At 48.6% G+C, this 20,412-nt stretch overlaps 1 protein-coding gene across 1 annotated transcript in view; it reads left to right on the top strand.

The window, feature by feature from the left end:
* The first annotated feature begins 1,682 nt into the window (after positions 1 to 1,682).
* SNTB2 (syntrophin beta 2) overlaps positions 1,683 to 20,412 on the top strand; it is a 34,071-nt gene continuing 15,341 nt past the window's right edge. Inside the window, exons 1-2 of the mRNA XM_060276024.1 lie at positions 1,683 to 2,384; positions 17,917 to 18,130. Of these exons, the coding sequence (XP_060132007.1) occupies positions 1,763 to 2,384; positions 17,917 to 18,130 (836 nt within the window). The 5' untranslated portion in view covers positions 1,683 to 1,762. The remainder of the gene's footprint in view (positions 2,385 to 17,916; positions 18,131 to 20,412) is intronic.

Raw genomic sequence — 20,412 nt, 5'->3', positions numbered from 1 at the left:
TCCAGGTCATGTGGCCAGCATGACAAAGCTGCTTCTGGCAAACCAGAGCAGCGCACGGAAACGCCGTTTACCTTCACACCAGAGCGGTCCCTATTTATCTACTTGCACTTTCGTGCTTTCAAACTGCTAGGTGGGCAGGAGCTGGGACCGAGCAACGGGAGCTCACCCCATTGCAGGGATTCGAACCGCCGACCTTCTGATCAGCAAGCCCTTGGCTCAGTGGTTTAACCCACAGCGCCACCTGGGTCCCTTATCATCAGGGTAGGCTTGTCTAAACAAACATGTTTTTAGCAGGGGCCCAAAAAAGTACAGTGAAGGTGCCTGCCTGGTGTCAATAGGCAGGGAGTTCCAAAGTGTAGGTGCAGCCACGCTAAAGACTGATTTATTACAAATGCAGAACAGATATTATGTGGCACTGGTAACAGAGCCAGTTTTGCAGGTAAAAGCAATTGAGAGGACATATATGGGGTAAGACGATTTCAAAGCATTATCTACAGCCCAGGAGTAACCAAAGTGGTGCCCACCACATGTAATTGGACTGCAGCTCCCATTATTCCTGACTTTTGTTTGGGACTGATGGGATTTGTAGTCCAAACACAATTGGAATGGCCAACTATGTTGGCTATTGCTGGCCCATGCAGGAGCCAGCTGCGCTCTTTCTGCACAGAAGGCTTTTGCAGCCCGGACAGCAGTTTCCAGGGACTGAACCTGGAGCCTTCTGCATGCAAAAAAGATGCACTGACGCTGAGGAACAGCTTCCCGCGCGGGACAACAACGGAGTAGAAAAACTCACTACACCTGAAAGTGAGCAATGGAAAATGAATGGAGGCGAACTGCTCACTCCTCCGCGTCCTCCTACTCCCCGCCCCAGCGCTACGCGGGCCCAGCCACCCCACGCCACTCCTTGGAGTTTGGGTCTGCGCCACGCCCTCTATTATTTCTCCGTGACTCGAAAAACGGCTTAGACTTCGAGGTAGAAGGAAACACAGGTCTTCGCTTCCGGAACTTTTAGGCAGTTTCTCTCCCCCACCAGGGTTTGTACCGTAGTGAGAGCCGTGCAGAAAACCAGGACTTTAGCCCAGGAGCAGCAAATCAAGCAGTCCCTCAGCAATGGAGAATTCTGGCCAAAAATCCGAACCAACCTCAACTCGCCTTCACCTCTAATTTGCAATGTTTTCTCTAGACTACACTGCGGGGCGGGGCTGTCGTAGGGCATTGTATCCGATACATGCATCCGCCAACCTACAATGCGGTGTTTTTAATACATGGTGCCACTAATAAAAATGAGCTGTACAGTACTTACTTTAGGACTATGTCACTGGTAGGACTTTTTATGTTTTAAAACTAAAAGATTTGGGGTTTTGCTGCTGCTGCTGTTTTGTCGAGATACTGGATTTCGTCCTTAATTTTTAACTGAACTTTTAACAAGTCTCTTCTCTAAATGCGAACCCTGATATTCCCCTATCCTGATCAGGGGTGTTGTCACTCTAACTTTTTATTTATCTCTATGGTGTGTGGAGGGGGGCAGAGCTCCGCCTCCCGCTCCCACCAATCCGCTTTGCAGCACCCGCGCTCACACCGTCCGGCCTCGCCCCTTTGGGCGGGGAGAGGCGGGGTCTCCCGGGGTTCCCAATCCTCCTCTTTATAGGGGGCGGGCGGCGGGCGCGCGCGGCCCATTCTCCTCCTCCTCCTCATTGCTGGAGTTGCGGCTCTTCCAGCCGCTGCTGCTCCAGCGTGAGTCCGGCGCGACTCCGGTCCGGCCATGGCAGTGTGGACGCGCGCCTGCAAGGCGGGGCTGGTGGAGGTGCTGGTGCGCGAGCGCTGGGTGCGGGCGCTTGCCGAGCTGAGCGGGGAGGCGCTGGTGCTCAGCTCCGACCCGGAGCCCGTCAACGGGCTGCCCAACGGCGCCGAGTGGGGGAGCCCCGTCGTGGCTGCAGTAACGGCAGCATCCCGAGCGCGGAGCCCCACGGGCAGCCCGGGCGGGCGGAGCGCAGCGGGCAGCTGCAGCCCGGAGATGCCCCCCTCGGCGTCCGTCTACCCGCCTTCCTCGCCTCCCAGCCGGCCCTTCTCCCCTCCGCCGGGGCTGCCCGGTGGCGCGTCCTGCTCCGCCTCGTCGCCTCCTGGCTCCCCTCCGAGCGGGGTGCGCCGGGTTAGGGTAGTGAAGGCAGAGGCGGGCGGGCTGGGCATTAGCATCAAGGGCGGCCGCGAGAACCGCATGCCCGTCCTCATCTCGCGCATCTTCCCGGGGCTGGCCGCCGAGCGCTGCGGCGCCCTCCGCCTGGGAGACGCCATTCTTTCCGTCAACGGCACCGACCTCCGCGACGCCACCCACGATCAGGCCGTGCAGGCGCTCAAGCGGGCCGGCAGGGAGGTCCTCCTGGAAGGTAGGCGAGGGATTCTGGTGGGATGCGCTCTGCACGCGCTCAGGGGGGTGGCGCCGCTGCCGCAACTTTTGGTGCCACCCGCTGCTTCCTGTTCCTCGAGGCCGGGGATGGTACCCAAAATAAACAAGGCGGGGGCGGGTGGTTAGTGAGCCCTCGAAGCTGGCTTGGGGAAGTACCTGTGCTTTCGCTTAAATTTGGTGCCTACCTCGCAGGGTTGTTGGGAGCACAAAATGGGCACAATTCTGAACTCTTAAGTTGTTTGAAGGGGCAGGATGCAAACATTTTAAAAGGGGGGGGGGTCCTGAGACTTGGTGTGGATGGGAACAGCTGACTTCCTGGGCACCCATGGTGCTAAAGAGGGGAGGAAAGTTTTTCTATCCTTCCCTGGGAGCTTGTCCAGAATCAGTTCCTGTTCTGCTCTCTCTCCCCTCACTCAAGTTCCACAGTGTGCTCTACTCTCCGAGTCTGACCCTTCGGGGCCCAGGCAATGTTGCTTTCCATGCCTCAACTCCATGCCTGGGTGCATCTGTCTTGGTCCTGACATCAAAATGATCCAACTCTCTCAGTTGGCAAGCCCCTTTGGTGTAAGCAGGTGTTTTCTCAGTGTGGGATGGGCTTGTTTGGACTGATCCGTTGACTCTCGCTTTCATATTCATGAGCCCAGACTTGGTCCCTAGGCGTGGAAACAGTTTGCAGGTCTGGTTCTGCAGGAGTCATAACCAGTAAGGGTGGAGCTGCTTTGCAAAGGATGGAGCACTGTGTGTGGTCCTGGGGGTTGTCTGACTCTTTGGTTAGGAGCAAAAATAAAATAAAATAGCAAAACCCTGGTCTACTTGTCCCCACTTTCCTTTTTTTGCCCTTGACACTAGCACATGACGCACTATTGGAAAACTTTTGGATTAGTGTGGCCCAAGAGGTCAGTCATTGGAAACTGAAGCTTGGAAGCTTGGAGGGCAACAGTGTCATGGAAGTTAACAGTTCATAATGATTAAGGTTGGGCAGTTAACTAATCGAATATGCATCAAGTATTTCTAAAGCATAACTTTAATAGATCAAATGCAATAGAACCAGTTTGCTTACAAAAGCAAATTAGCAAATGGTGATGGTGAATTAATTTAACTTTTAAAAGAAATTAGTGGATTATTTTAACTTTAACGGTGTAAGTTTTCTATAAACATGAATTATTTGTCAAAAGGATTTTTATGCTAGTTTACCAGAATCAGCCTATAGTAGTTACACAAAAGTTTTCAATGCAGAGCAACAACTAAAAACAAGATTTTTAAAGTTACAGGTAGGTAGCCGTGTTGGTCTGAGTCGAAGCAAAATAAAAAAAAATTCCTTCAGTAGCACCTTAAAGACCAACTAAGTTTATATTTTTAAAGTCATTTTTCCTGAATTAGCAACTGGTCATTTCTTCAAGTGTTGTGGCTTTTTTTGTGATACTTGGCAATATCTTCTCTATTAATTTGCCTGTGTGCTAACTCTAGGAAGACATTGTGAAGGAAATGTGAGTGTGCAGTAATGGTTGGATTTCATAGGAATGCAGGGCAACTAGGCTTTTAAAACCTGAAGGGAAGAGACGATGGGCTTCCAGCTGGCAAGAAGTATAGTCAAACTCTGCAAGAGGCTTGCTTGGAAAGCAGCATCAGTTGAGAATGCCTGTCCATAGTCATCTTAGCTGCCTGGTTTGTTGGACCTGTAGACAGGCTGTCATTTTTGTGCTTTTTGATGCGATAGTACAGTTAATTTAACCTCGGGAGAAGTTCTTTCTGGGAGGTGGGAGCTCTTGGGGAAGTCGATGGAGTGCGTACAGTTACGAAAACTTGGGGATATTTTTAAAGTGTCTTTAATCATTATGCTGCCTTAGTGGTTAAGAAGAAATGACAGCACAGGCTCCCTACTTATGCCGGGGTGTGATTCTGTCACTTGGAATGTGTATTTTGGAAATGTGAAGTGGAGGGGGAGAAGGTTTGCAGATGACTGACTGTGCCAGGCGGCATCAGCAGTGGGAAGTGCTGCCGCCACCTTCTGTGCCAGTGTAAACAGTCGTGTTTTTAAGTGCCCTTCGTTAAGGAAAAGCTGGTGGGAGGAGAGTGTTGCTCCCAAGCTTTGATTCTCAGCGGTGGGGGAGGGTGTGTGTTTTACTTCTTGTATCAGCCCTTGTACATCTACGCCTTTTGTTTGGCCTGTGGCTGGGACCTCAGACCACACAGTGGAGGTCAGAAAATACTTGTTTGTAGTGTGGGTTGGTTAGCAAATGTCACTGGGATTGGGTGGCCATCCTGAGCTGAGAAAAGCCAGTTTTAAATTCCCTCTCATGCCTGAAGCTCCATGGGTGACCTCAGCCTAACCTACGGTGCAGGGTTGTGAAGGAGGTGAGGAGGCCACATGTGTCCCTTTGGAGGAGCAGGGCCTTCTGCCTTGTGGCACAGCTGATGTGAAATTCCTTCCCCATATACATCCAGCTGCCCCTACGCTATCTATTGTTAAGCACCAGATTAAAATGCATCAGTTTTTCTCCCAGGCTTATGGTTTTAACTGATTGCTGCTGGATTGCTTAAATTTCTGATTTCTTGATATTTTGCTTTGCTACTTGTTTTATATTGTTGTTTTTGTGGTTCTCAGGGTGGCTTAACAATCCCTCTTCTCAGGCAACTTTTGTCAACCGTAGCTCTGCGAGGAGAATAGGGCTCTCCTACAAACTCTCGACACTCTTAACAAGCTACAGTTTCCAGGATTCTCTGGAGGAAGCTATGACTGCTTAAAGTGGTATAATATTGCTTTAAATGTATAGAAGGGACCTCATTGATCCTGTTTGTACATAACACTGTGTCGAAGCATGGCTTAGTGAAAATGAACAAAGCGTGGGCTTTCAGAGAGGAGTCTACGATCATTTCGCTTCTGTCTGGTTGTTTTGCTGCTGTGCTAAGATGAGCCACAGTTTGACTTCAGTGTCATCTGAACCTAGGTTTGTGGTTTAGGTCTCCCCAGAGAAACCACTAACTGAAACCAACATTTGTATTCGGGTTTACAGCTCCAATGCTCCATAGTAAGCATGGCTTTTGATGAGGCTGAAAGGAGATTAGAGCTCTAGTCCCAGTCCAAAGCTCTGCTGGGCCTCATCACCATCTATTTATGGTGCTGGTCCCGGGCCTCAGCTGCTTCTGTGTTTCTGCCATTTCCATTTTCACAACTGAAAGGTGTGTAGTCTTGGAACAAGCTGTGTTTCTTCCAGAGATACCCCATGCTGTGTGCTTCCTTTCCCCAAGAATATGCAAAAGCAGAATTTTGCGGGAAATGTTCAGAAGGCTTCTCCGAGCAGAGACTTTTCCTTGTTGCTTAACTTTAGCCTCATTTTGAATTGACAACATGTAGGCTAAAATTAACTTGGAGGAAAAAAGGAAAACCTTAAACCTTACCCAAAAAAATGACATGCAAAATCTGTCTATGTTGATGCTGCCAAATGGCTGAAAGAGACTGAGACAGAGATCCTGTAGGCTGAGGGGAGTGGACCAGCTATAGCAGGCATAGGCAAACTCAGCCCTCCAGATGCTTTGAGACTCCAATTCCTATCATCCCTGACCACTGGTCCTGTTAGCTAGGGATGATGGGAGTTGTAGTCCCAAAACATCTGGAGGGCCAAGTTTGCCTATGCCTGAGCTATAGCCAAGGCCACAAACATATTAAAATTACTTTCCGGTTGTAACCCACAAGCTCTACCAGTATCCAACCAGATGAAAAGGATCTGCATTGCTTTCCAGCACTGATGGTGCTCAGTTTTTGGAGCCTGAGGTCCAGATTCCAGCCAGGCAAAAGCTCTTAAGGGCTCAGAGCAGTACTAGTACGGGGGCATGACCTGGAAGAATCCTTGAGGGCCACCTAGAGACATGGAGGGCCACATTCAGCCTGTGGGGCAGATATTCCCAGTGGGTTTTGCCTCCCAAAAAGGAAGCATATAGATACTGCTTTGGCCAGGAACTTTGTGCCACCCTTAAGTGACACTTGAAGCTCTTGAGGGCTATTTTAAAATACCTCCGGATGTAGAAGGAACCTGACAGCTAAAAACCTGGCAAGCGTTCTAACCTTGTGGCAATCCCAAATTTGAGAATCCATTTCGGAAAAGAAGGGTGTGACTGCAACAACAAGGAAGTTGGTAGGCCTACCAGTGTTTACATGGTTGGATAAAGCCTGGTTGAAGTGGGAGGGATGCTCTAGCTGCGACTGCAGGAGATTGTGAGATGGGGCTTTGCCTTCTTGTGCCAAAAAGTGCTGTGAGGTTGGAGCGTGACCCACCAGTGTCCCAGCTCTCCTTTCCTAGCCTTACTGGTGCCAGATTAAACAACTGCTTTGGCTTTTGCTGAGTCAAATGCAGCTTTCCCTTCTCTCCTGATGAGTGGATATGAGTCAAGCTTAGTGTTCTCCTGGGAGCAAAGGGTTAGTTATGGGCTGTTATCTTTTTGGGGTGGGGGAGCTTGGAACAAACAGTCCCTCAGCTTCTGTCCTTGTCCCAGAACTGGCTTGGAAAGAAAAGTGGCTTCCTCAGCTAAAGCTCATCTAGCCTTCTCCAACCTGGCGCCCTCCAGTTTTGGGGGACTACAATTCCCATTAGCCTCAGCCAGCATAACCGTATGATGCTGGGGCTGCTGGGAGTTGTAGTCTAATTGGAAGTTTGGGGAGGCTTGGCTATTGTCGCTACTTAGAAATTACCTCCAGGGTTTCTGGACCAGTGTCTGACATCCAGCATCACCAATGGAGGCTTTTTTAAAGCTATCGCCAGAACCCCTCCAGCTCTTTTCTCCCTTTTATGCTCCATAGAAGCACCTGGTCTTCATCCTATGCAAATAGAACCAAAGGGCTGGGTTGGGCAGAGCACTAACTGCGACTAAGGTTTCATTGGTTAGACTAAATAACGGCACCCTGGATCTACCTTTAACCTGTTCAGAATTTCCTCCAGGGCCTTTTCCATCTTCCTCAGCACTGCCTTGCTCTCCACTAACTACAGTATCTCAAATACATCCTGGGTTAATTAGATTTTAAAAGTCCAACTCTGTGTCCGCTGGCCATCCCTCCAAGCTGAGTATTTGTCTTGTTATTTTTCCAAACCCTCCTTGCCTTTTGACCCTAAATACAGCCACTCTCTGGAGGCTACTTTAAGCTCCCAGCTCTTAATCTCTTGTGATATTTACATATTTTGCCTTCTGGCACGGAATAATAAGGTTGCACTTTTCATTCCCAAGGTTCCTTCTCTCCCCCCCCCCCCGGGGGCCCTGTGAGTGGGTGGAATAACACTCTTCAGCTATTGCACTTCACAATGGGATGTACTTCTCAGGCTATTTTTTGCTGCTGCTTGAAAAGTTGTTCATCTGTTCCTGCAACCATTTCCTGAAACTATCAGTCGCCTGCCTCTGGAGTCTTTGCTCTGGCATGGAGCATTTCAGCTTTGGTGAAGAAGGGAACATTTAACTTTGTGACCTTGTTAGAAAGCAACTTCTGGACCAGTGTGCTAGTTGGTCCACATCTGGTAGCCAGCTGTGTAGCTCATTTTAACTGCTGAGGCAGCACTGCTTTCTACTCCGTTTGAATTGTGCACAGAGGAAATGGACTTCTCTCCTCCCTCTCCCCCATCCAGGTTCCCTAGTTTGCATTCAGCCACCCATCCTCAGAAAAGGAGAGGAGCAGATTAAAGGTGGAGGGGGATGAGTGTAATCCTGGGATAAGCACTCTGCCTCCAGGAGGCTAATATTAAATGCTAGGTCTCCCTGCTGTGGCTCTCTCCAGCCTTGCCCTGGCTGCTAAGCTGTTTGACCAAAGAGAACTGCGTGCTGGGGATTGGTGAAGCTCAGGTTAACCAGATCAGGCTCCCTTGCCCTCCTCTTTGACTCTTCCTTTTTGACATACTGACTTCTGTCATTGGCTTGCCTCTGTTGCCGGTGTCTAATGTATATCTTGCTGCCTGCCCCGTGGGACATTAAATGCCAAGATAGATAGGAAGGGCAAGCCAGCAGATGCATGAGGATTACCCTTTAATACACCCTTGGGCACGAGCTGCGTGATTTAGCAGAGCAGCCAAATGCCAGGCGTTGAATGGGCACAGTGTTCTTCCTGTCAAGCTTCCTTCTAACATCTTTGCCCACCTTGAGCTCTCCTAGTATCACACTGGGGAGAGATATGGGGATGTGGCTACAGTTTGGCTGCAGAGCTGGCCTCCAAATCTTGATTAAGGTGGGTGTGGGTGTAGAAATGGTGGTCCATAACTATACGGTGCTTGGGCATCCTCTTCACATACATAGTCTTCTAGCTGGGAGGCTGCTGAGAGCAATGGATAGGACTTGGGAGTTTGCAGAAAGTTGTCATATAGAGCCCGGGGCCCAAACAGATGTTAGGTAGAAGGGCGGAAATGACCGATGGATCTCCTGGTGCTTTGGGTCTTAGTTATTTAAATTATTAGTTTAAACCCATCAGGTGGGCACCTTTCTTATGTCAGCCTCCTCTCCCCCCACAAGCTGTTTTGAGGTCTGCTGGGATGAAATTCAGACATGAAAACCATACCAGGCAGACCCTGCTTAGCTTTGCAAATGTGCTAGCAGTTTTATTGCTGCAGTGCTCTGATATAGGTACATCCCACCACCACACCCCCCCCCCAGTGCGCCTATGGAGCTGCTTATGGAGATGGGAGAGGGGTACTATATTGATCTCAGAAAACAACATGGGACAGGCAGAAGGTTCAAGATGCACATTCCCAATTGTCATTGGAGCCCTTGCAGCTCCATTAAAGCATGAACACTCCATGGTTAAAAGTCTGGAGGATTTGATGCTAGGACTCCTGTTTGGGCTCCTAGAAGAGGAAACCTTTGTGCTCCTGCAAGATGAGATGGGGCTTGGTTCCAAATGTGTCCCGTGCCCTCCTTAAAGCAACTGACAGTCTCCTTGCATTATGAAGGCGCTGAATGGGCCCCTCAGTGGGTGCTGCATGTTCCTCGTAAGCAAGCTGGCATCACCCGAAAGGTTGGGAGCAAGAGCCAGGGAGAAGGGGAGGCAGCTGGGCAAACACTCCACCTCCCTCTTGCAAAGACGGTGGGAAAATCTGTGCTGGAGCCAAAACCCTCCACCTCGAAACAAAGCCAATGATTCTGCTTCACAGTCTCCGAATGTGGCCGCGGCCTGTTTTCCGTTAGTTGCGCACATTGTCTATTGTGCCCAGGCAGGCCTGGAAAGAGCGTGGCATATTTAGCTGCTGTTTAATGGGGCTTTCATGAGCTTTGCTGGAAGAGAGTTCGGAGTGAATGAGACATTTATGGCTCCTTTGAATTGCCACTAACTGGACATAAACAGTTGTGTTGTCTTTTGCTGCCTGCTGTTTGCTTTCCCCCACTCTGTCTTAATTTATTGTGAGCTGATGGGTGTTCCCAGGCTGAAATTAGTTTCATAACTTTCCGTAAAGAGTATATTTGATGCTACAGTTGGACTGTGGACTAGTCTGCTGTTTGACTCAAGAGCAAGCAGCTGGCTGTTGTGGATTCAGCTGTATTTCTGGCATAAAATCTGCTTGTTCTGAATTTGCTGGTGAAGAGTGTTGCAGGAGGAGAGTTTCTCCACACCCTGCCGAAACCAGGACTCCCCAGGAGTCTGTGTCTTTAATGTTTCCTCTGCTTTCTTGCCTTTTAGGGCTAAAAATGTCTTCGGACTTGGCACTGTGGCTGTTTAGAATTGAGAGACCTGAAACATCTGGGCTTTCTAGAGGCTCACTGGAGGCAGGAAGAGAGGGAAGGCACCTCCTCTCTGCTGTAACACAGGTTGTCTTCCTTTGAGATCTTGCAATCTGCATTTCCAAAATTGAGACAGATGTGTATGTGCATTAAATGGTCAGCTCTTTGGCTTCTTGTTTTGTCATTTGGACCAGCTGGTTTGGCCCTTTATAGCATCTGTGCATGAACTTTTTATAAAACGCCTATCTTGGCCAAGCAGCATAAACCAAAGGCATTTGCCTCTCCACCCATAGCAGACTGACTAACATCCCTAGATGGCACTTGTTGTATGGATTGTGGAGGTTACTAAATCCTCCAGCACTTCAGTATACAGTGTGTTTAATTGACTTTCTTTAGCACCCTTTGCTGCCCTGGCTGCAGCTAATGGGATTTGTAGTCCAAACATTTCAAGGGCACCAGTTTGGGGAACACTACTTTGGAAGATTGCCTCCTGACCTGCGAAGGAATTCATTCTGCAAGGGTTGTGAAGCATTTCACTACTGGATAGTTCACATTCTGCTTGCAACTATAAAAGAAGGGGTGGTGGTGCTGTGACGGCAGCACGATGCAGTGAATGCTTCTGCAAAACAAATCAAAAAGCCACGGTGGAATCAGTTGGCCCTTTATTTGAACCGACTAAAATGCAGCAAAGGAGTGAGCAAGAAAAACCGGAAGACAGCTGATGGGCTGGGTGGGTGAGGGTGGAGGCAAAGGCTGCATCTGGCATGGAAACCCAAAAGCCTCTAGTTGGACACTGTATTAAGATGAATGTGTCAGGCAGGCACAGTTAGATCAGTCTGCCAGAAGTACTACTACAGATCTCATCTCAGTACTTCCTGGCATTTTCCATGGCCTTAAGGTATTTCCGTACAGAGGTTTCAAGGGAGGATGAATGGTATCATCAGCATCCACAAATCCACTACATAAAAAGCGCTGCTTTTTCCCCTTTTTTGGAAATCATTTTTATTTGATACTACAAATAGAAAGTTGTATTAAAAAACACTCAAATATATACTGTATCAATAAACAGAGATTACTCTGAATTTCAGGACCTCCTCCAACCCCCTCCATGGGGTCCCATATTAAACATGTAAAACTGCATATTCTTCCAAATTATATTATATCAATCCATATTATCCATAGTAATTATTACAAGTGAAATCAAAATCCTGCCAATGTTTCCATCTGCTTACAGTGGTCTCCTAAATAACTTATAGATTTCCCCCATTCTTTTATAAAGTTTTTGTCCTCTTGGTTTCTGAGTTTCCAGTCAGTTTTGTCATTTCAGTATAGTCCATCAGCTTGGTTTGCCATCCCTCTCTGGTTAGGGACCTTGTCTTCTTTTCATCTGTGGACTAGTAACATCCAGGCAGTTGTTCCATACATAAAAAGTCTTTTCTGCTCCTTTGGGATGTTGGTACCTGTAATTCCTAATAAGAAAACTTCTCGTTTTTTAACAAAAGTTATTTTAAACATTTTTTTCCCATTTCATTATATATTATCTCCCAGAAAGCTTTTAGCACCTTACAAGTCCACCACATATGATAAAACATACCTTCTTTTTCTTTACATTTCCAGCAGATATTTGCACTTGTCCTATACATTTTTGCTAGTTTAGTAGGAGTTAAATACCACCTTCCCTCTCCAACCTTTAGTAGTACTATAGCTAAATTCATAACAATAGCCCTGCTGAATCAGGCCAAAGGAGCTCATCTAGTCTGGCATCCTCAGTGACCAGCCAGATGCCCCCATGGGAAGTTCACAAGCAGGCCCTGAACACAACAGCAGCACTTTCCTCATTTGTGATCGCCAGCAACTGGCATTCAGGGATATAATGCTTCTGACAATGGAAGTAGACTATAGCCATCCTGGCAAGTAGTAAGCTTGTCTGATCTTCTTTTAAAGTTGGAGGCCATCGCTGCATCTTGTGGGAGCAAATTCCAGAGTTTAACTATCTGCTGTGTGAGGAGGCTGTAGTCGAGTGATAAAGCATCTGTAGAAGCGCTGGGATCAGTCCCCAACACCTCCGGTTTAAAATCAGCAGGTGAAGGGAAAGAAACCCTGGCGGGGCACCTGCCACTTAGTGTAGGCAGAGCTGGGCTAGATGGACAAATGACCTGCCCTGCCTTTGTGTGTTCTGTCTCTGCGGAGTTGGCTTATGTTTCAAGCGCTTGCCCTTCAGCATGTCTTGGGTATTCTGAAGGGGGAAGGATTTGGGCCAACCCACCAGTCTTGTACAGCTGAGAAATGGAGCCACTTCCTTCCACCGCCTAGATAGGTCAGTCCTCGTTCAAACTGCAAGCCGATCCCTGTTATGCCAAGCTTGTTCTCATACAGTACTTCATTAGGGATCACTTTACATTTGCAAGAGCAAAAATGAAGGTGGCATTTCCTTTTGCTGGATTTGTACCAGAGGCCGACCAAAAAAGTTGTTTGTTGTAGAGGGAGGGGCAGAATGTGGGTGCCAAGGTGCTACCCAGCCAGTTTGGGCAGCTTCCTGTGTTGGCAGCAGCATCTTAGTGACTGGCCATAGGTCAACCCAGGCCCTCCTTGGCTCTGCCTCTTCCCCTCCAATGGTCTGTGCATTCCACCTGCCATCTTCCTCTGCTTGAATGAAACAACCTCTTCCCTGCTTATGTTACCTGTGTGTCCGTATGGACTTGGGAGGGAAAAGGTGACTGAGTAAAGCAGGTCTTTTTCTTTCCTGAGGAAATTTTTAATAGAACATTTGCTTGCCCCCCCCCAAATTTATTTTTATTGATAATTAAAAGTGTCTTTTCTCTCCATGATATGCATATTTGTTTGTTCAGAGGATTCCGTTTATGGAGCTGAAGATTTATCACCATAAAAATTCATGGAATAGTAGGGTTTGGAGAGTTTTCTTCCAATATTATTTGATATATTGTGCGTTAAATATGTCCCAAAGGCACTCTTCTTAGACATCAAAATGTATTGGCGGCATATGCTCACATACAGTCTTAAGATAATACATTTTTGTGCACATCTGAATTATTTTTTAGCTGTTTTTTAGATGCTTCTGATGAAAAGTTGATACACTCAAAAATGCATTCGGCATAACATTATACCAATCTGGAGTCCTTTTCAAAATAACAGCTACTTTTCACAGGATCCCCTTGTGAGCTTCTCTTTTTATTTTGTTTGGAACTGGTGCTGCTGGTCCTTCTTTTTCATTGTGCTGTGATCCCCTTTTATCATTTAATGCAATCTCCCCCAATCTAGCATCCTTCTAATGTTACGGACTACAACTCCCATCAGCCCCAGGTAACACAATCATGCTGTGCTAAATGGGGCTGATGGGAGTTGTCGTCCAAATCTTCTGGAGGGCTTCTGGGAGAGGCTGATTTAATGACATTGTTATTGCAAAGAGGGTGTGGTGTGTGGACATCTATTCCTGTGCGGGGCCCATTCCAGGGTCCCTCTAGTCATCATGGAGATAGGGGAGAGATTTCCTTTCCAGAAAAGTCAAGAAAGACAGCAACAAGCTCACGTATATTAAAGTGAATAATGACTAATTTAGTTACAGGTAGGTAGCCGTGTTGGTCTGAGTTGAAGCAAAATAAAAAAATTCCTTCAGTAGCACCTTAAAGACCAACTAAGTTTTTATTTTGGTATGAGCATGCACACGAAAGCTCATACCAAAATAAAAAACTTAGTTCGTTTTTAAGGTGCTACTGAATGATTAATTTGTGAGAGCTAAATGCCTGCCTGCCTGCCTGCCTGAGGATTGTTTTTCTGTTGTTCATCCTCTGGCCTTGGAAAGTAGCTTTTGTTTTCTCTGCTGCTCCTTGTTACTTGGAGAAGTTTAGCCAATACAATGGGACCTCTGGTTAAGAACTTTATTCGTTCTGGAGGTCCATTCTTAACCTGAAACTGTTCTTAACCTGAGGCACCACTTTAGCTAATGGCGCCTCCTGCTGCTGCCGTGCCTCTGGAGCGTGACTTCCGCTCAAATCCCGGGGCAAAGGTCACAACAAGGGGCATCTACTTCTGGGTTAGCAGAGCGCATAACCTGCAGCATTCGTAAGGGGGATGGTACATAACATGAGGTACCACTATACTGTGCTGGCTGACCTGGGCTGATGTGAGTTGTAATAAAAAAGCAGGTTTTGGGGGGCTCTTCATCTCAGCCTCACATGCACAATGGTGTGGGTGAGTTGGGGGATCTGGCCTGTGTACTTGGAAGGGGCACAGTGGATCCCTTTTAGTCTCAGAAGGGAATGTAGTTGGGGCTCTTGTAGCAGAAGCCAGGCTGCAGCTCAATGGTAGGATGCCTTGGGTTCAGCTCCCCAAATCTCCAGTGGCTAGTGATGGAGACGACCTGCCTAGAGCCCCGAAGAATTTCTGCCAAATTGAGCAAGTGACATTGCTGAGGATTGGGGGGGGCATGCCAACACTCCTCATAAACCCGTTGAAGTTACTGGACATGGCTAATTCAAGCTGCTTAATTTCAGTGCATCTACTCTGAGCCAGGACTCAATTGAATACCACCCTAAATCTTGCCACCTCTTAGTGTATTAGGCAAATTCCTAAGTTGAAAAGAGCACAAATACAAGCAGAACTTGTCCAGAGTGGGTACTCACATTGTACTGTAATAGAGAATTAGTGGTTTCTGGGAGCCAGCTGCTGAAAGCCTTGTGGCTGTGGCGAATGGCCCATGTTTTGACTTTGAGATGAATGGTTGGAATCAACTCCACCAAAATGGCTTCTTTGCTTGCAGTATAGCCTGGTGGCATGGAAAGGTTTTGTTCCAGCGCATCAGCAGTAGTGTGAATGGATGGTTCAGTACTGAAGGAAATTGTGGTTGGAAGGGAGGCCAGGCATTGCTCTCTGTTGTTCTTGCCTACAGTTGGTAGAAGATGCTCCCTTCATTTTAACTTCTTTAACATAAAACAGGATCTCGTGTTTCAGGCTCTTGGGGGGGGGGCGGTCCTGACTCCTGAGGTAGATCAGTTAGTAGACCATGAGACTTAATCTCAGGATGGTGAGTTTGAGCTCCACATCCTGCATTGCAACTCCATTGCAGGGAGTTTGAGCTGATGACCCTTGTCATCTACAATTCTGTGGTTCTGAAGCAGGACATAGAACCAGCTGCTCCAGAGACAATGTCCTGCACAGACAAGGCAGCTGGCAGTGTCTGATCCTAATGGCAGTGATGCTGTAGGGCAGCCTTTCCCAACCTGGTGCCTTCCAGGTGTTTTGGACTCTCAGCCCCAGCATCCTATGGCTATGTTGGCTAGGGCTGATGGGAGTTGTAGTCCAAAACACATGGAGGGCACCAAGTTGGGAGAAGCTGTTGTAAAGTGGCCCATAACATGAGGGTGCCTTACAGAGCTGACCAAGGTTCAGCCTTGAGTAGGATGCCCACTGTCAAGATGCTGAGAGGATGGCGGCCTCTCGAGGGCTCTGCTTTTCCCAGTTGATACCCAGTGCTGCTGCCTCCTTCCTTTGGCAAGCAGACAGATAGTTTGCAAGAGCCCCATCAGTCAGCTGTTTTGCATTTCCTTCTTAGCAGATGACTCATGGCCAGTGTTGAACTTCACTTTGAATTTCCGGTGTGGAAGCTGTAACACTCCGCTCCCTCACTCAGTGGAAATTGGTTGCCTCAGCGTATTGTGCTGCTAAATCTCACTGGACAGAACTATGCACAGCATGAAAGAGAGACCATTTTGAGCCCATGTTTGTAGTGGGGTGGTCTGGGTCTGCATTTGGTAGAGAAAGACAGACTTTGCCACTACCCCACCCTGCCACCCTTGTCTAAAAACATCACCTGCCTCTCTGGCACACACCCGCCATGATGCTGAGTCTTGCTGCAGCTTCTATCTTTGCTTCTTAGGGCTAGGAGATCCTGGCCTTGTTACTGAGGAAATGGCACGTTCTTGCAAGCAGGGATTAGAAACCCAAAGCCTTTTTGCTGTGATCTGCTCCTGAAAGCAAAAGGGCAGAGCTCTCGATCCCTGCTGGGTGCAGCTCCCCTCCTTTGGTGAGAGGACTGCATGCAGCCCTTATGCTTATCACAAACCCATCTTACCTGTCACCTTCGAAAAGCAGGTGTAAGTCTGCATGGGAGGGCAATGCTGATGCTCAGAAATGATTAGCACAAGAAGGGAACATCTCAGGCACTACAGGTGTTCTGGAAAGCAGCAGACAATTTGGTATTCAGAGAGATTTGTTTCTAGGGAAATTCAAATGTTGTGTTAGTCTTTTGCATCTGGCTGGTGCTTCAGTGGGTTTTGGAGGGGTCCTGAAGTAGGCAGGTCTCCCCCAGGAATGTTGCACAACCCTAATTGACTTTTGCATTAAACATAAAGCACAGGAAACCTCTCATTAGTAGTGAGAATATGTTCCATGTAGATCCTTAGTGCTCAGTTCGTTCAGTTGGTTAGAACATGCCATGCTGCTAATAATGACAAGGTTGCAGGATTGATCCCCATACGGGCCAAGTAAATCTCTTAGAGAGCCAATGTTGTGTAGTGATTAGAGCTTTGGACCTTGGAGACCAGGGCTCAGGTTCCCACTCACCTGTGAAACTCTTTGGGTGACACTGGGCCAATTGCTGTTGCTTAGCCTAACCTGCCTCATAGGGTTGCTGTAAGGCAGGCATAGGCAAACTCCGGCCCTCTAGATGTTTGGGACTACAATTCCCATCATCCCTAGCTAACAGGACCAGTGGTCAGGGATGGTGGGAATTGTAGTCCCAAACATCTGGAGGGCCGGAGTTTGCCTATGCCTGCTGTAGGGGATAAAATGGGAAGGGGAAGAATCCCATATGCCACCTTGAGCTTCATGGAGGAAAGGTGGGATAGTAAATAAATAAAATAAAATAAAATATTGTCTTGGGTAACAGTCCCTTGGCCAGGGCACCTACCTTGTGTGTTGCTTGCAACTTCCTGGCTGTTCAGATATTGCTAGATAAAGTCTTTTGCCCGTAAACTGTAAAATTATATGTGTTTTATGGTATTCTAATGGCTGATCTGAGAACTTAACCAAAAGATTGATTAGGTGATATTGCTAGATCTTTCCTCTGCCAAAGAATCTCGTGCAAGCAAGCGTGCTGCAGTGGGCAGAGTGCTGAACACAGTGGATGGGAGGAGGGAACTGGGCGACCTTAGGCCAGTCACACACCTCCAGCTTAGCTCATCTCATAGGTTGCTGGGATAAAGGGGGTGTGGGGTAGCCCCATCCATGTATGTGCCACTCTCAGCTTCTTGCAGGATAGCTGGGGTTATAATAAATCTAAGAAATAAATAATTCCAGAGTGGAGGCATCTTCCACCTGTTTCTCCTTTTTGCTAGTCCTCATCCATGCTTGAGCTTCCCAGCTCTTTGCCTGCCTGGGCCCTTGAGAGTTTGGAGAGCTCTGACCTTTGCTGGGCCAGAGACAAGCTGTTCCCATCCCATCTGTGTTGGCAGTTGAAGGAGAGCTTTCCTGTGACTCATCCTCTTCCATCTGCACACCTTTTCCTGTGGAATAAACGTGTTTACCACTTCTCCCAAGGAGCCTTTAGACAAAACAGTAAAAGGAAATGGGTTGCTGAAAAGGATGAGCTGAGCCCCATCAACAGGCCAGGTGGCAGAAGGGCATCCCATTCTAAACCACCACCCTGACTGTGGGCTGCTATTTCCCCCCTCCTTGCCCCACTGGTGCATTTTTTGGATGATGCTCAGGTTCTTGAGCGACCCTCAACATTGCTGCTGTAGGGACTCCTCCACTCTCCATATAAGCCAGCTCACCTTGCCTTTGGTTCTTTTTTGTTTGTTTGCTCCTAGTGAAGTATATGCGGGAAGCCAGCCCTTATATCAAGAAGCCGTCACTGGTGTCGGATTTGCCTTGGGATGGGGTAGCTCCGCAGTCGCCCAGCCTTAGCGGCAGCGAGGATTCTGGCTCCCCAAAGCACCATGGCGCTGCCAAGGACCGTAAGGTGATCCCTTTGAAGATGTGCTACGCTGCGAGGAACCTGTGCATGCCAGATCTGGAGAACAGGTGAGCCGAGATGGAGGAGGAGGAGGCGTCTCAAATTGCAATGGTGGCGCTGTAGTTTTGTTTTTCCTTTCCATTTTGGTTTCACGGAGAGCCAGTGGCATGAGTTGGAGGGAGACCCAGACGCTTGTGACTTCCCAGGCCCGGTTTTCCTAATATCCCACACTGCTCAGCGCCACAGCCATACCTTGAGAATAATGAGCAAGGCTGAGTGCTCGCTGCTCTTTTTGCCAAGAAAAACAAGTATGCTGTGCTGCTCACGATGGATTATGCAGATTTCCAGAAATGTTGAGTATTCTGGTTTCTGTTTTACAAGCAAGGAGGGCTATGCGTAGGAGTCAAGGGACAGGGTGGGGGCCTGCAGGTTGGGCTGCCAGATTTCCATAGAGGAGACGCCCCTATGTGGCCAAGAAGAAGAACTGGGGCTGACGCAGCTTCTCCTTAGCGCCACAGTGACAGGGGAAAAGCTGCACCCCTTTGCTGTCCAGCGATCCTGTCCCCACTGGGGACAGGCAGGAGGGCTAGCGATAATTGGGAAAGCTTCACAGCCCAGGAGGCCCCACCACAGAGGGGGACTGAGGGGAAGGACAGCCTGCTAATTCCACATCCCAGCCCTGCTCCTCATTTGTAGTGAAGGTCTGCAATGACTTCACTGGGCAGATGGCTCAGTCAGTGGCTATTTGCCTGGAGAGGACCCCTCGCTGTTCAAAGGGGGCATGCCTCCTACTGGCAGGTGCCATCATGCCCTTCTTGTGAGTTTCCTGGATGCCTCTTGCTGGTTGCTTTTGTGGTGGTAGGAGGGGGACACAGAGCTGTATTATTTATTGCAAGTTGTCCCGACCTGTCCCTGCTGGAAGTTCAGGATATGTTTGCTTTGGGCGTAGACAGGATGCAAATCTAATCCGCACGCTGGCTTCCTTCCACAGAGGGGAGATGAAAGTTGGACTGGAGTCTCTCTCCCTCCCTCTCCCTCCCCCCCCTCTCTCTCACACACAGAGGCAAGCCGTAGAGGAAGTGTCAGTTCATCCTCACGTTCCTTTGCTGGGTGTTGAGTTTCAGCTGGCTGGGTCAGCTCTTGCAGCAGCGGAGGGGGAAGGGGAGGGCAAGGCAGGCCGCAGAGAGGAGACCGCAGGCTCCTGATTCATTCACCCAACTAATTGCAAGTGCCCTTTGCAGGAAACTCCCGGCCTTTGGGCGGCTTGCCAGGGACCTCCACGCTGTGCCGCTTCCCCCTCCCTGCTCTGTTTGCGGTCTGGGGCCTGGCTGCCTTCCAGGTTGCCTTTGCACCCTTTTCTGCAGCGCTAGGCAACGGCATGCTGGCTGACGGAAGGTCCTCTTCTGAGTGGCAAAGAAAGCCCTGCTTAGGGCAACCCAGGCAGACAGATAATGTCCTCCCCACACCCCGCCACCTCCGCCCTTGCAAGGCTGCTGTTTCTCTTTCGCCTCCTCCCCCAGTCTCTCACTCACCGGAAGGTTCTTGTTTTTATTTGGAGACAGAACAGGCAGCAGGAGGGTCAGGATCTCTGGATGACTTGAAGTAGAGCGGCAAATGTTTAAAAAGGGGGATAAGAAACAGCAGCAAAAAGGCTTTTCCTCCTGTAAACTAGGCTGTTAAAACAAAGAGAGGCTGAAAAGTTGGCGGTGGCGGGGAGGGAAAGCAGGAATGGGTTGTTGTTTTTGCGCCTGAAAGGGTCTGTGAGCTGAGCTCTGGTACAGACAGCAAAAAGCAAAGTGTGGGTGTGGCCCCAGTGGGCCCCCCTTTTCCTGACTGTGTCTCTCCCCCCCCCCATCCATTGCTGCCACTGTTTTACACCTAGCTGTCACTGGTGAGCCTTGGGATCCTTGCAAAGTCCAAAATAGATCCCACAAGTCTGAAGACTTCCCATACCTAACTAAAGAATCCAAGAAGAGAATAAAACAATACATTTAGCATAAAAGCAATTTGTTCATTTGTTGCATTTATATACTGCCTTACTGCAGCTTAATGCTTGGACTCTTCAGAATTGGTTCTGAATTGGTGTGTGTATCAGCCTTTTTCAGCCTGGTACCCTCCAGGTGTTGTTGGACTAGCAGCCCCGGCCACCAGGGCCATATTACGGTGGGGTCAATGGCAAGTTGTAGCCTAGCCAAGCCATGAGCAAGGAGGGCTTAGAAAGGCAGCTCACATTAAACCCCAAGACAGATGTTGTGTAAGCTACGCAGTAGCAGCTGCGAGAACTCTGATAGCAATGAATTGGAAGTCTGCAAACACCCCAAAATTGGAAGATTGGCAACAAAAATTATAT

Source organism: Zootoca vivipara, chromosome 6 (genome assembly GCF_963506605.1).
Source record: "Zootoca vivipara chromosome 6, rZooViv1.1, whole genome shotgun sequence".
Lineage (NCBI taxonomy): Eukaryota > Metazoa > Chordata > Lepidosauria > Squamata > Lacertidae > Zootoca > Zootoca vivipara.
The sequence above is the reverse complement of the archived record's forward strand: the minus strand, read 5'-3'. Positions and strand labels throughout refer to the sequence as shown.